This window comes from Chenopodium album, chromosome 21 (genome assembly GCF_948465745.1).
Source record: "Chenopodium album chromosome 21, dcCheAlbu1.1, whole genome shotgun sequence".
Lineage (NCBI taxonomy): Eukaryota > Viridiplantae > Streptophyta > Magnoliopsida > Caryophyllales > Amaranthaceae > Chenopodium > Chenopodium album.
This window is the reverse complement of record NC_137854.1, coordinates 40,334,341-40,351,265: the sequence shown is the minus strand read 5'-3', so window position 1 is coordinate 40,351,265 and position 16,925 is coordinate 40,334,341. Positions and strand designations below refer to the sequence as shown.

Genomic DNA, 16,925 nt, shown 5'->3' with positions numbered 1-16,925 from the left:
AGAACGATAGAGCCACACTAGGTAGGGAATTGCAAGAGAGTGTGGATCATTTAGACCCCTGCAATTCCACGCCACAACACTCATATCCCTTTCGGGGGCTGACTAGGAGCAGCCTCCTTACCCTTCGATGAAGCTTTTGCCGACTCAAACAAAGACAACTGAAGATCGATGTCCATATCATCCCTAATCTCCCTATAGGCCGAAGTAACCTCCTCGCTTTTCTGTCGCTTGTAGGACTCCGAAGATGAAGAAGAAATGTCTTGAGGGCGCTTGTTCTTACCCCTCATCAAGATATCACCATCAATATCCACCCCAAATTCCCTAGCCATGTCGGGATCGGAGATAGCCTTGGATGCAAACTTATTCCCCCCTTTTCCATCTTTGAGCCAAATCGTGAAACCACCTTTCTCGGACCACCTATGAAGCCTTTTGATCCTCTTTCTTTCAACCCATTCATAGTCAGTTTCACTGTATCTCATCGAATCCCCATCACAAGAGTGTGGAAGGTGGCCAACTGCTTCCCTAATTCGTTTCTTGTCATTTGCACTATCATCAAAGTTAAATAAATCCATGAAATTGAAAGAGCTAAGGTGCGATACCAGGGTGTTTGGAGGGTCGAACTCTGTGAGAGGAAGATTTGGAAGCCCCGCTAAATCCGATGGAGAGAGACGAAGGAAAGGTGGAGTAGTAGTCCTCATAGTACGATGAATTTCCCGGATTTCCTCCCTCCTTGCTTGCCGAATTCCCAAAGCTAGAATTGTACTTGCTTCCATAATGCTTGCATACTCATCATCCGGTTGATACTCATCATCTTCAATCCTCCTAGTTGCCATTATTGAAGAACTTTCCAACCAACCACCAATGTTTATCCCGGGAGGGGCAACCATAGCCCTATTGTACCCCTCCGAATTTCCATATATCACGGCATTACTCCTTTCAAACTCAATAGGCGAAGTGACCCATTCTGAAATTCCCAGTGTATGAAAAATGGTTCCTGGCCCACCCCCTCGCCTATTTCCTTGCTGAACCGACGAGCCTTCACCGACCTCATAAGTCGAGTTTGCAAATCGGTGCTGGTTTGGGTTGGGAAGACTGCCCAAAGCAAACCCCGAAGAGCCCATAGCAGCAGCGGGCCTAATTGGGCTTAAGCCCGAACTGGTCATGGTGGGGGGGAAAAGATCAACTGTTGCTTGATGTTCAGCCCTTGGTTGTCGAAAAATACCCACATTAGGGTTTCCCAAACTAGGGTTTTGCGAACCCTCTCGAATGAACTCAGCATACGGGTCACCGCTTAGGCCTAAGCGTCGCCCTGGTAAGAGCATGAGGTCCGGCTGCACCGGCTCCTCATCCATTTCCACAAGCTCGGACTCTCCATTTGATAACTCTTCTTCTCCAGTGTGAAATTGCTCACTATCGTCACTCTCTTGGGATGATTAGGGCTCGTCAAACTGGTAACCTTCATCAAACCCCATATCCTCCCTTGGTAATCTCCTATAGAGAGGAGAGTCTTCTGGAGCATCAAACTGTCGCAGATCGAGGCCCGTGTTCCGAAACCTATACCAATCCGGCAAGCCGTGGATGTAGTTGGAGTAAAAAGGGTACTCGGCTGGTCCGTATAGCACTCTCACACCGCCGGTCTCCACCTCTTCGAGCCTACGCCTTACTCTTCTTCTTGAAATCGCGGCATGGAGAGTGCACCTATTAGTCGAATGGCCAGCCCGTCCACAAACTTGCAAAACTTGAAGATCCCCTCGTATCTCAAGTATACCCATATTACCCTATCTCCCTCCAAAGGAATGAAGCATCCTGGGATTAAGGGGATAGAGAGATCAATTAACATTTGAGCTCTTAATTCAGCTTGCATTGGGAGCTCACTTCCTTCATGATCTAGCTGCTCTATATATCCCACGTGTCGAAGGATCTATCGTGCCCAGCTAGAGGTGAGGTAGGCTAAGGGCAAGCCATACACCCTCACCCATACTCTTGTTAGAGTAAAGCTCATATGGTGAGGTACATAATCAACTTGGTACCTCATGAAGTTTATTAATCGACCATCAATCGTGGCTGTGCTTGCACGAATGAGACTTTCTTGGTCTCTGCTTGATTTGCATTCAAACAAAAAGAACGGGCCAGATCTGTGAATTAAAATTTCCCCCCTCCTTATCCAACGAGAGATAACAATGTGTTGCACAAAATGCTCAGAGGGGGGTCGTGGTCCAACATAATGACCAATGACGCACGAGTTAAAATCGATTGTCACATTATCTAAGCTGAAATCTTGTGGGGTAGGGATTAATGGTCCCCCACGCAGATCTTGAATATGTTGTTCATTATGAGCATTTGGATGATTACCATTATTGCTCATAGTTCCAGACAAAGAGAATAAGAAATAAAGATAAGAGAAGGGGGATGGAGAAGAGGACAGATTTAAGAAGATGGAGAAAAGACAAGAAAGAAGAAGAGAAGTTAAGATCAGGAATGAAAATTCAAGGCTGAGTGCAAGTACATTTATACATGCAACTTGAGTTCTTGGAAGAGTAAACACAAGCACGCATGGGAAGCAAACATCAGAGAAATAAATATGCTAAAACGGTTAGCCGACTCTAGCTATTATGTGACTGCACCAGTAAATAAGGAGCATTAACTGCTCAAATTATATTGGGTGGAGAAAACAAAGAGGGGCGCTCAGAAAATATTTGGAGAAGAAAAAGTTCTTGAAAGGTGGATGGCTTTCATGGGAACCGAGGATTAGAGACAAAACCAAGAAGCTAATCACCTTGGATAAAGAAAAAGGAGGATAATATCACCACAATTACAAGAAAACGATCCAAATCCCTTCCCACCTAGAAGGGCTATGGAGATATGCTGGAAGAAAGCAAACAGAAAGGCTCCTTGAAGAAGGAGATAAGAACCCTAGCAAAAAGCTAGACAAGCTCACCTCTAGTGAGAGATGCTCTCAAATTTTAGAGAGAGAAAATATTTTGAACAATCCAAACAATAAACCTTGATTACATTTAAAAAACTATCATAGTTTATTATAAAAAAATCCAATATCTTCATTAAATTTATACTTCCTCCGTTTTCTTTTACTTGCAACACTTTCCTAAAAAGGAAATGTCACAATATTTGCAACACACTATAAAAGGAAAGTTACTTTAGGGAAAAAATATACTATATCACTTATTTAAAGCACATGGCCCATTAAATTACACTCTTAACAACCACTCATCCTATTTTTTTTAAGTTTATTAGATCATGTAACCCCACTTTTCTTAATTACCGCGCTAAAGGATGTGTTGCATCTAAAAGAAAACGGAGGAAGTATATTAAAGCATTTTTTTTACATATTTATACATTGAGCCATTTTTTACATACTAGAACTATTTACTATTGTGCTAGTCTACCAGTAGGCTAGATCTAAATATGAAGCTCTCCAATCAAGGTGCTCTTAGCAACCATACACAAGTAACACAACTTGCAACACAGCCTTGTGGCACGTGTTTTGAGGTCGGGTTGGTTTATGTAATGTAAACGGATAAATTATTCATTATAATTTTTACAAATGATACTTAACCCTATTCTAATCTTCATGTAAAAATTATATTGATAAAATCGCTTGTTTACCCTCACTAATCATCTCCTAAAACTGCGTGCCTAAAAGGTGTGTTGCAAGTAAAAGAAAACGGAGGAAGTACAAAATATGCACCTCTCCTTGTCGCCCTTAGTTCCCTGATGCAAACTGTAATTAAAAAAAATTAGAACAAACCACTTATGCTTAAGGTCATGAATAAATTTAAAATTACTCATCAATAGTGTAGGATATATATCATGTTTTGCAGCATAATAAAGAAAAGCATGATTCAAGGGTATACAATATATAACTTAGAACAAACCATATATACGGATTGTCAAATAAATTTAGTACTCACCAAAAGACATCACCAAAAACTGAAGACATGCTTGAATATATAGTAACTTGAGTTAGTTGGCTGATTTGGTTAAGTCCAAGATCTCTTAATCAAATTCATCCTAAAATCACACAAACAGTTGGAAAAAATAAAGTTAAATTTTTTTTATGGACTAAAATATTCATGTCATTACTATATAAGAGACATATATCCTAAGTAGTTGTCCAAATATAAATTCAGTCCAAAAATCATTCAGAATCACAAAATAACCAGAGCCGCATGTATCTCAAATAATATCTATGTAAAATTTGTAATTACAACTCAATGGTTTAAACCACCAAGAAAGGATCAAACCACCAAGAAATATCCATGATTAAAAAAATTTTAAAAGCTTAAAAGTAACTTTCTAGGGAGGACTACATTGATTAGATTTTAGAAGCTTAAAAGCTTCTATGACTTAATCATAGCACAAAATCACAACTTCATCCTCAGCAAATAAGATTAGTTAAGGTCAATAACATCAGAAAATACAATTTAAAAAATTTAAAAGGAATCCAATACACCACCAGCACAATCTCTTATAAACTTCTATTGCAAAGAAATTCATTTTACCAAAGGTGTCTTAGTTCAGCAAATTGAACTAACAGTTTGGTAACATCTTGATCCAAGATAAGAGAATTCAAATAATTTCCATAGAAATACAATAATGAGGTACTTACAAGAAGAAAGTTGGCTACATTACTAACATTAATGTGATCTCCTCATCAAAATTAAATCATGTGAATGAGACAAAATTTTCTTATTTATGTCCTAGATCTAGTTATGAGTCATTCCAAACAGTAAAAAAAAAGTTTAAAGATGATTAGGATAATAATTTAAAAAAAAAAGGTAAGAATAGGATAAAACCAAGTATATATGATAATTTATCCCACCCAAAAGGTGCAAAAATGAGCACCAAGAAAATGTGAGGGGTCTTGGTAGCAGAGTTAAAAGAATATGCAATAATTTGATGGGATGCACATCATTGGACTCCAACAGGGCTTGTTATCTTTTTCCAACAATTTAATCTGTCCATTCCAATAGGAAAGAAACAAGACTATTAAAATCATAGAATAAAACCAAGACTATTAAAGTCATATGACAATTAAAATCATAGAATAAAACCAAGACTATTAAAGTCATATTTATCAACGTCTTGTAGAACAAGTATACTGATTCGTAATGATGCAAACCAATCTTCTTGTAGTATTTAAAATTGGGTTATCAATTCTAGCAAAAGTCCAAGAATATGAATCAGACTACAGTGACTTCAGTACACTATAGATACGATTATACAAAACCACATAGAACATACTTGATACTTGCATTGACGAAAATAAAGGGAGCAGCTAAAAGGACATACTTTGTTTATACCGCAAGTATCTTTGTATTGATCGTATATATGCAAACATAACAGTTGAAGGTGGTAATGTACAAATTAAATTAGTCTTCTAAGTAGATAGGAAGGTTGTTGTTAGAGCCAACTTCCGACATATGCTAGGGTGGACAATACTTAGCTTTCATTGTGATGAGCTGGCCTAAAAAAAACGTGAACGTTTACACTCGAAAAAATTTGTCGACCACAAGCGTCAACTGTGTGGTAGATGTAGAACAAGATTGTATCTAAAAATAATAGGTCATGTACAAATTAGAAAGCGACCTTTATTGTTTTCTTTTATTGATTCATTAAGACAAAAACTATACTATTTGTTTTTTTTTTTTTTTTTTTTTTGTTAGAAATTACCTAATAAAACTCATACTATGTGAAAATATTTAATAAAAATGTGGAAAGAAATAACCGAATAAAAGATACCGAGTAAATGTTTTAAATTGCTACATCAAGCTGAATTTCCATCATTAAACTGGTTTTTAGGCATTGATCCACCTCAAAACACCCTCAAATTAAAACCACCATCTCTAGCCCAAAATCACCCCACCAACTCGAAATATCTTCCGACCACCCTTACAATAGTCTTACCACCTTGAAAACCAACCCTCCCGATGGTTTCAAGGGTGTTTTGAGGTAGGTTAATGTCGAAAAATTAGGCAAAAGGTGGAAATTTGGCTAGAGGTAATATTTTATTAAATAGTTTCATAAAATATTTTTTATTAGGTAATTTCTCAGAAAATATAGGTTTTACACTTTTATTATTAGATAGTTACTAACAAAGAATCCTTACATTTAATATGATTCATGAGGTTCCATAGACCATAAGCCTATAAGTCGGAAGGGTTAACTCATCGTTCTCTCCTACCAAAAAAAAAAATAACTATTCGCAATTGAAGATCAACTTACCCTAGCCTTCCCCATGGTGAGTGACGGTGAGTTTTATAATACTGACGACCAACATTCATATATTAAATCTCAACATGTTAAATACGAGTTTGGGCCGCACAATCAATGATCATTCATTCTAATCTATCAGCAGATCAAATTGATGAGATTTTAATAAAAAAAAAACATTTCGAGCATTGATCATCAATCTTAGACCCTAAAAACTAATCCCGGGTCGACCCATGGTAATTATTTTGTACTGCTTAATTTTTACAAAACAAGTCAATATAGAGTGGAGATAGCTTTGAAATAAATTGAATATTTTAACATTGAACAATCAACATTTGTCAATAGCCTTAATTCCTCAAAGTCATTTGCCGTGTCGACGCTGTTACAAACTTCTGGAGAACAAAAATAATGTGGTTTTGTTAGTGCAATGTTGATCAAATAGGTCCTTTTATAGTACTATAAATACGTAATCATCTTAGGGAAGAAATTATTTACAAACATATGTTACTCATCATTAGGAACTGTATTATATAAAAAAGGGACAATGAGAAAATTTGTGCATATATAACTTTTAAAAGATATGCACATCAAATTTCCTTCATTAGTTCAAATATATGCAAATATTGTACAAAAAATACATAAGGCAAGTTGATATGATCTCATATTATTTACACATCATATTGAGAAAGGGAAATGCAATGGATCCTTCAGTTTTAGATAAAATATGTAAGGCCAAGGTAAGGTGAGACAACAATGATGTTGGACCCAAGATGAAGCTAAGTGAATTTCTGAAAAAAAAAAAAAAAAAAAAAAAAAACAACAAAAAAAAAAAATCAAGCCAAGTAAATACACTATTTTAAATATAATTTATTTCGTACATATAATTGGTGATAACGTCAAGAATTTGAACAAACCTTTATTTAGAGGGGCTCTTGATACCATGTTAAATTAAAATGAGATAAATAATATTGGGAGTAAATGGCTTGAGCCTCAACTATTATTCACTAACATGTATTATGTATATAGGTGTTACACCAAGTAGGGTCCAACATAATCCTAATACAATAAGAAAACTATACAATACATATATTTCCTAATAAGCATGCTTGTCTTGATCATTCTTAATTACAATCTTACTCCATCTGTACAGCTGTACGTCACACAAAGCATGATCATTCTTAATTACAATCTTACTCCATCTGTACAGTTGCACGTCACACAATATACTATCTTTTTTAGCACGTTCTTTTAAGACATATATTTGTCCATCAGTGTCTTTCATTACATACATATTAATTACTCCCTCTGTTTTTAAATACTTGCTCCAATTCTTCATGCGCGTAGTGTTAGGAAAATTTGGAGAAAATTTTAAATTGTGGAGGTAGTGGGGTTGGTGGAAGAATTAAAAATTGTAAAAAGCAAAAGTAGTGGAGAGAATTGGAGAAGAGAGAATCTATATTGGGTCCACTAGTTGAGAGAAAATAATTAAATATTGTAAAAGCTTTCCAAATAAGGAAATGAAGCAAGTATTTAAAAACGGCCGCAAATGAAAAGTGGAGCAAGTATTTAAAAACGGAGGGAGTATTCAATAATGTATTAATATAAAATATAAACTAAAGTTGATACTTCCTCCGTACTTTTATTATTGCACCATAAGAGCTTAGCACAAATTTTTCGGTAGTGAAAAAAAGGATAAGAGAGAAAGGTAGAAATACAAATGTGCCCATGTGATTGTATATACAAAATAAGAAGTTAGTGTTGAATAGCAAGGATATATCAGGTATTCATAGTGTGAACACAAATATTTCTTTTCCTTAAATGGATGTGGCGCAATATTTGTGAAATTTCTTTAAAAGGTAAATGGTGCAATATTTAAAAAAAACATAGGAAGTATTATTTAACACATCACATTGGGAAACTTAAATTTATTGGATACATTCTGTTCTAGATAAAAATATGTAAGGGCAAGGAAAGGGGAGAAGAGGAGAATAGTGTTGGACCCAAAAGCAATAAAAGAATACTCTCACATTATTAATATCATTTAGTACGGAGTAATAATAATTAAATTGCCTTTTACCCTTATAAAGTGTTTAATTTTTTTTTTCCGTTAACATGGGATACTTAAATTCTATAGTGATCATTTGAAATATGACTACTATAAATTTTTTTATTGTTATGTAGTTCATATTTGACTTATTTTTCTCCACGTAATTAATTATATTACTTTATTTTTTGTATAAATATTATAATCAACATTTTTTTAATTTATCAAAATTTTAGTTTCATTTATGTAATTTTTATTCTTATTTTATAGTCTCATACACAGTATATCTTAGGTTGGATAATTTTTTTTTTTATAATTATATTTGCATTGTAGCTTTTAATTGGAATGTTAATTGTGTCCATTTTATATTGTGAAAATATAGATCCCTCATATTGTTAATCATTATCTTTCAAAATAAAATTATTTATTATTAAAATAATATGATAGTCATATTTCAAATAACTGTTATATATACATTCCTCACGACGTTCATTTTAGTCTAACTTATTTTCTTCCCTATCATTTCATATACTTCGACTTTACCTTTCCTATAACGTATAAAGTGGACATAAGGTGTACAATTGAGTAATTTAAAGGGGACAGAGAGTATTCAAATATGTTATACTTATAGTGTACTAGCTTTACCTTAGATGTACGTGTAAAATTTCTCTTCATTATCCAGAAATAGTGATAAATTTCCTCTCCTAACATTATTGTTTTAGTTCTATAAATAGCACCCTTCCATACTCATTTCTCATGCATCTCACCCTCAACTAAAACAAAAAATGGCTTCCTTTCTCCTCCCAGTTACTGCAATCACTCTGCTTCTCTTCGCCCTCTCTCCTTCTACTAGTGCCGACATCGGATTTGTCTTAGACACGGAAGGCAACCCGCTAAGAAATGGCGGCGACTATTACATCCTTCCACACTCAAAAGACACGGGTGGCCTTATTGCATCAGGTCGAGTTGAAAGATTCGAATTCTGCCCTATATACATTGGCACCGCAGATCCTGGAGAAGATGGAATGGCCTTGAAGATCTCGTCCCCGTATAGAGGATTCGACATTTTGACCTCTAATGCCGTTGAATTAACCTTCAACTACCCCGTCCCAATTTGTGGCTTATACCCATTGCGGTGGTGGGTGGCTCCGAGTGATGCAAACGACAAATCGCACGTAATTATCGGTACTAAAGGGCCTTTCAAGCCTACTTATGCTTTCAACATTGAAAAATCTGATGCTGGTATGGATGCGTACAACATTAAGTTTTGTCACTTACTCGAGTCCAAGTCTAGGTCCAAGTCCAAGTCCAGTAAGTCGAAAAGAATCAGAACTTCCGGTGATGATGATGAAGATGATTATGACTACGATGATGAAGATGAAAAGAAGGAGTGTAAGGATGTTACTATTCTTGACGACGGACATTTGGGAGTCGCCAAAGATTCGCCATTCCCTGTTACTTTTAAGAAGAAATCATCTTTCCCATTTTTAGCCGCAAAAATGTAGATTTGACACTGATGTATGTGTCAATATCATGTACGTGGTGTTATGTGGTAATAATCTATGTATGCTTCAATAAATTTCTCCTATAGTTTATGTATAGGCTAAAGGAGGAACACTCCCAACTCTTTATGTTATATTTTAATTATGGGTGAATATATATATATATCTTTTTTTTTGTGTTTATTACAATCTTTATTTCTTGAGACTACTCTGGCAAAATGTTCATTGTTCAAGAATAGTAATTACTCGTTTATTTGCAAATGTTAGTCTCCTTTTTGCTAGAGCGAACCAAGAATAATGCTGATGATTGATGAATATTTGATATATAGTGATTTTTGTTCATCATCATGTCAATAAAATTTAGCTAATGTTGGGGATAATGTAGCTGTTTCAAGCTTAACTCTTAAATGAACTTTAAAAAAAAAAAAGGCTTTTTTGTTATAAACTACCTATTAAAACCCAATTTTTGTGAAAACTACCTAATAAAAAAAATGTTATAAAAACTACCTATTAAAGTGAAAATGTTGAAAGAAACTAATTTTCACCGTTGACTAATTTTTCCGGCGTTGACCACCCACTTGTCGATAGCGTGACCTTCTAGAACCTTTTTTTCATGCCACACCAACAATGCCACCTTCCTTACCACCGCCCCGTCACCATACAATTCTGACCCACCACCACAGCACCCAAACCCGCCTCAAAACACCCCCAAAAACCACCGGCCTCTTGCATACCCAAAGCTCTCATGTGACCGAAAATAAGGATGAAATAATAACGGGGATGTTGGGCACCGAATTAGGGAGATAAAAAGGTGAGATTTGGTTATTTCAAATCATGTGACCGGGCGAGGGTGGTCAGCGCCGGAGAAATTAGTCAAAGACGAAAATCCGATGAATAATATTATTTTTTAACATCATTTGTTTTAATAGGTAGTTTCTTACAATATTTTTATTTAATTACGTAGTTTCTAACAACAAATTTTTGTTAAGTAGCTTCTGCAAAAAAAAATTGCTTTTAAAAGATAGTTTATGATAAAACGTCCAAAAATAAATAAATTAGGAGTCGACTTACGATATATATTGTTAGGTGTTAGAAACAAAAAACGGTTATTAAATTTGGAGTCTATTTAAGAATACAAACGAAAGATACCACGATGTGATACGTTCGCTACATATTTGGACATATGTATGTCATGGGTAAGTCTCGTATGTGGCTAGCCACACAGTGTGATAACGCCGTGTCAGTGGTGGTGCAGCGTTTTTTTTAATTTGTTAGCAGCATTTTCCGATGGAATATCCTTCGTAAATTTTCGGCAGATTTAAATCCGTCGGAAATTTCCGATTGAATTTTCCGGTGCCGGAAAAATCTCTTCCGACAAAAAATTCCATCGGAAAATCCGTCAGAAACACGTTTCGATGGAAATTCTGTCGGAAGAAGACGTTTTTCCTACAAAAGTTTTTCCGACAACCGATTCCGATAGAAATTCCGTCGGAAACGGGTTTACCGACGAATTTTGGGGTGTTTCTGATGGATTTTTTCCGTAAAAAATGAGCGGTTTTATAGTAGTGTAAAGCACTTTTTTTGCGAGAAACTACCTAATAAAAAAATGTTGTGAGAAACTATCTTATAAAAGGGTAAATGTTATAAGAAATTACCTTAATTGGTTGAAAAATCATCGTTGACTTTTATTTTCCGGCATTGAACATCAAGTTCCAGAACTTGTGCTAAATTTGGAACCAAAACTTATGCTCATCATGTCTATAAAATTTAGCTAATGTTGGCGAAAATGTATCTGTTTCGAGCTTAACTCTTAATTCTTAAATGACCTAAAAAAACCAATTAGAAGTCAATATTACATATATATTAATAGGTGTCAAAAAACAAATAACAATAATTGAATGGTGTCAAAAAACAAATAACAATTAATGAATTCAAAAACTATTTCAGAAATATTAATAGGTGTCAAAAAACAAATAACAATAAATTAATGAAAGATACCTCGATGTGATATGTTCCTTGCATATTTGGACATATGTATGTCAAATATGTATGATTATAAATAACTTAAGGTCCATATAGGAGTTATGTTGAAGCCACATATCTATGGCCACTTTATTTAACTGAAAGGCTAGATAGGATAATATGAGATATGTTGAAGCCTAGAAGGTACATAATCACTTTTATAGATTTTTGGTAAATCATGGTCATACTTGATTATTTGATCCGAAATTCGAATTCAAATCTATTTGGTTGTAATCTGTACATTTTTCGTTTCTTTTAAGTATTATGTTTCGAGCATACTTTTTAAAGTTTTCTTTTATAAATGTACATAAGAATTCTTACTTTTTGATAAGAAAAATGATCATTTCGTAATTTAAGCTCTTCTAGTGTTATATCCCTGATTTACCTTGTCTTTATCAAACTGAAGTAATCATAAAAGTTAATACTTACGAAATATTTCACCTATACTAATTTATTAAAAGGCCTTTATAACAAAGTTTATGCGCCACGTAGACCCTTTCACTTACGCCACATCACCTAATTAATCTCTTATTATGCCACATCACCACTACATCAACCTTAATCATCACCACTACATCAACCTTAATTATCCATGTCATTATGCCACATCACAAGATTCGAACACAAAACCTCCTAAATATAATATCTAATTACTTACCATCTTAGCCAATAGTAGTTTACATTTTTTTTGTAAATAAATATATCTTTAAATAAGTACAATAATAGATAAATATTTTATCTAAATACATAAAAAATAAATAAAGATAATAGCTTCAACAATTTTAAGACATTGGAAATTTATTCTATCTAAATTTGTTTTTTTTTAAACTAACATTATGTTTCAAAGTAGTAACCCGGTGCAACGCTCGAGCTACACACTAGTTTATAATTATAAAAAATATAATTAAAATAAGTATCACAGCAATATCATAGAATCAAATGTAATCCGAATGGTTTAAACAACTCAACAGATGAAGCCTTACGTACTTATTATTAATAACTTGCATGATTGAGGAAGGTTGTATATTAGAGAATTTGCAACCTTTGTATAATATACTTCGTATGTTGTAGGAGAAAATAATTCGCATAAGATATTTCCCATTTGATATAATAAAATCTAGCACAAAGAACACCAATCAAGTTCATTGTACATCTTGTCCTACATCTACCCCAACTTTGTGGTGGACAAAAAGTTTTGAGAGAGCGTAGTTCGTTATGTAATCGCCCACGTTTTTCTATTCGTATCCTTATCCTTTTGTATGTTTCAACGACAACCATTGATGATCGATTATCATATCAAAACCATATCCACAAGCTAATTGTGTTTTACATAATTAGATCCTCAATTTTAAAAATTCGTAACACTTTACTCTTAACAATATTCATAGACTAATTTAAACATTTTATTTTTAAACTAACATACAAAATAAATCTTATCTAACTTGTATACATAAACCTTCAATTTTCAATACCACAATAAGGAATAGATCCTATTAGATAGGGGTGAGCAAAAAATAATGAAATTAAAACGCTAATTCAAAATTCGATAAAAATCGAACTTAATTTACGAGTGATTGATCTAAAATACCAATTAAGAGGGATGCCAGAACTTGGGAGCGCATTTGAAAAACATCCTATATCCGTCACAAATTTTTCATATACCATCCTTATAATATTTCTATAAATACCATCATTCAAAACTCATATAAAAAATTAAAAAATAAAAAAAAAACCTAATCCTAGAAAGCTGAAGTATCACACAAAAGCAAGCCCCAGTTACTCATCCTGAGTAAGAAATTTGTTACTCAAGTAGCATATATTATAATTTTACACAAATTTTTTTTATTATTAATTTTTTTGTTTTTTTTAAAAAAACCTTCTGTGGACGTTTTTACCCCCAACTTAAAAGCACGAAATTACATCCGTGCCCCTTGAGTTACATTTGTTGTTACTCAGGATGAGTAACTTGTATTTCCTCTCCTTCCTCCTCCCAACTGCTGCAATTACTCTCCTTCTCCTTGTCCTTTCTCCTCCTAGCGTCGCAATCGTAGATGTAGACGGCCACAGACTACAAAATGGAGGGTACTACTTCATCCTTCCATACTCATCAAGCAATAATGGTGGCCTAATATTGGAACCAGTTAAGGACTCTTCACCCTGCCCTCTTTTTATAACCCAAGACTCGTCCAATAGCAAAGGTTTTCCTGTGAAGATCTCTGTTAGATTTCGGGAAAACTCCTCAAGATTGGAGTGTGTACCATTGATCAATATATATAGAGTTACAATACTAGTCCTAATCTTGTTAGGAAACCTAGTATGATAAGAATACAAACTATATCAAAAATATATACAATATATCCTAGCTCTGCGACAAATATTATCGTAATCCTATAATATCTATCACACCCCCGCAGTCTTAGCGGGAAGAGGTCGTACGCTAAGATTGGACCTAAAATCCTGAAATAATTCTCGTGGTAGGCCTTTAGTGAAAATGTCCGCAAATTGATATCTAGAAGGAACATGAAGAACCCGAACTTGTCCCAAAGCAACCTTTTCTCGAACAAAATGAATATCCATCTCCACATGTTTGGTGCGTTGGTGTTGTACCTGGTTGCCAGAAAGGTAGATAACACTGACATTATCACAATAAACAATAGTAGCCTGCCTTAGAGGACAATGTAACTCAAGTAAAAGATTACGAAGCCAACACGCCTCAGAGACAACATTTGCGACGCCTCGATATTCTTCTTCTGCACTCGACTTAGACAAAGTATGTTGACGCTTAGATGACCAAGACACGAGGTTGTCCCCAAGGAAACAACAATAGCCCGATGTGGATCGTCGGGTATCGGGACAACCTCCCCAGTCAGCGTCATTATAAGTAATCAATCGATGAGAAACAGTTGGATATAAATGTAAGCCGTGATCAATGGTACCCTGAACATAACGCAAAATGCGTTTCAATGCCTTATAATGAGGTTCCCGGGGATCATGCATAAAAAGACACACTTGTTGTACCGCATAGGCAATATCTGGCCTGGTGAAAGTGAGATACTGAAGAGCACCTGCTAAACTGCGATACAAAGTAGGATCCCGAAAAGGTGGCCCTGAATTTGCACTAATTTTGGACTTAGTGTCAACTGGAGTGGCTGCAGGTTTACAAGAGGCCATACCTGCACGCTCTAAAATCTCCTGTGCATACTTTTCCTGTGAAAGTAGCAAATAAGAAGGAGTACGGGTCACCGCAATCCCTAAGAAATAACTCAGAGGCCCCAAGTCAGACATAGGAAACTCAGTTTGCAACTGAGAGATGATCCCCTCACGCAACCTGACAGATGAGGTAGTTAAAATAATATCATCAACATAAAGAAGTAAATATGCCATATCATCACCCCGGCGAAAAGTGAAAAGAGAGTTGTCACTCTTAGCAATGACAAAACCCAATTTTACTAGAAAATTTGCAAAGCGCTGGTACCAAGCTCTGGGAGCTTGTTTCAAACCATATAGAGCCTTTCGGAGCCGACAAACATGAGATGGAGCTCTCCGATCAATAAAACTCGGGGGTTGATGCATATAAACAGTTTCCTGTAAATCACCATGTAAAAAGGCATTTTTGACATCTAATTGATGAATCGACCACTTTTTAGCCATAGCTAGGCTAAGAACAGTACGAATAGTGGCCGGTTTTACTACCGGACTAAAAGTCTCATCACAATCCACACCAACTTCCTGCGACCTGCCATCACAAACAAGACGAGCTTTGTGCCTTTCAAGGTCACCATTAGACTTGTATTTGCTTTTAAATAACCACATACAATTAACAACGTTCACCCCCGTAGGCCTAGGTACCAAATCCCAAGTCCCTGTTTTAATAAGAGCATTATATTCATCTTGCATCGCCGCATTCCAGTTAGGGTCACTAAGAGCATTTTTATATGTCTTTGGGAGCGGTGATTTATGTGAAATGATGGTCATATTAGCAGAGTGATATTTGGGGTTTGGTTTGAAAATTCCTCGTTGACTACGAGAGATAGGCGGGGAGGGTGAAGGTGGCCTTGTGGGTCGGATGGGGTCAAGGCCACGCATAGGAGAGGGTGTATACGTGTGTCTAATAGGTGATAAAGGTTGAAGTGATGGGGGGAAGTTGGAGCATTGTGTGAGGTTGAAGGCCCAAGCCCAGAAGAAAGAGTGAAGGAAGGAGGTGAAGTGGGCAGGCTGCTCCGCGGGTGGGCCGCGGGTGAAGGGGTTGGGCCGCAGCCTGCCTGCGGTCCTTCCTGATCTACAAGAGAAGGAGAAATAAGGTGGGGAGCTGAGTGGGCCGTGATAGGGGAGTTTGGGTGGGGCGCAGTTGGGCCTGTTGGAGTGGGCTGATGAGATTTAGCTTGAGCATGATGCTGCCAAAGAGGATTAAGAAGTGGACTAGGATCCGTATGATCAAGGAAAGAGTAATCAAACTCCTGAAAATTGCTCAAGTTACGAAACGGGAAAGTGGACTCATCAAAAATGACATGACGGGAAATAATTAGTTTTTTTGTAGCGAGGTCTAGACACTTGTATCCTCTATGGTTTGTGGGATAGCCTAGAAAGACACATGGTGTGGATCTAGGGGCTAATTTATGAGGGGTCGTAGCCGACAAGTTAGGAAAACATAGGCAACCAAAGACCCGGATATGGTCATATGATGGTATTTTACGAAACAAAGCATGGGACAGAGTGTCATTGGCTATATCTTTGGTTGGTAAAATGTTGAGAAGGTAAGTTGCCGTTTCTAAAGAGTCTACCCAATAGGAAGGTGGGATAGAAGCATGAAAGAGTAGAGTACGAGAAATATTATTTAATGTGCGAATCATGCGTTCGGCCTTCCCATTTTGAGAAGATGTGTGTGGACATGAGAAGCGGAAAACTATTCCATTTGTGACACAAAACAATTTGAAGGGATCATTATCAAATTCTCTACCGTGATCACTCGTAAAAGATTTTATGGGTCGTTCAAATTGAGTCATGACATATGCCCTAAAATTCAAGAAGGATTGAAAAGCTTGTGATTTAAATTTTAAGGGAATAGTCCACACAAAATGGGTAAAATCATCTATTAGTACCAAATAATATTTGTGACCATTATTACT

General features: G+C 35.8%; 1 protein-coding gene across 1 annotated transcript; it reads left to right on the top strand.

Annotated features, from left to right (window-relative positions):
* The first annotated feature begins 9,060 nt into the window (after positions 1 to 9,060).
* On the top strand, positions 9,061 to 9,780 carry LOC145600832 (trypsin inhibitor 1A-like). The gene has a single exon (XM_081656693.1). The coding sequence runs from the start codon at positions 9,061 to 9,063 to the stop codon at positions 9,778 to 9,780; it is 720 nt and encodes a 239-aa protein (XP_081512819.1).
* The last annotated feature ends 7,145 nt before the right edge of the window (positions 9,781 to 16,925 follow it).

What these genes read in the sequence shown, in the direction of transcription:
- LOC145600832 (XM_081656693.1), top strand. Translation starts at nt 9,061, where the DNA reads ATGGCTTCCTTTCTCCTCCCAGTTACTGCAATCACTCTGCTTCTCTTC.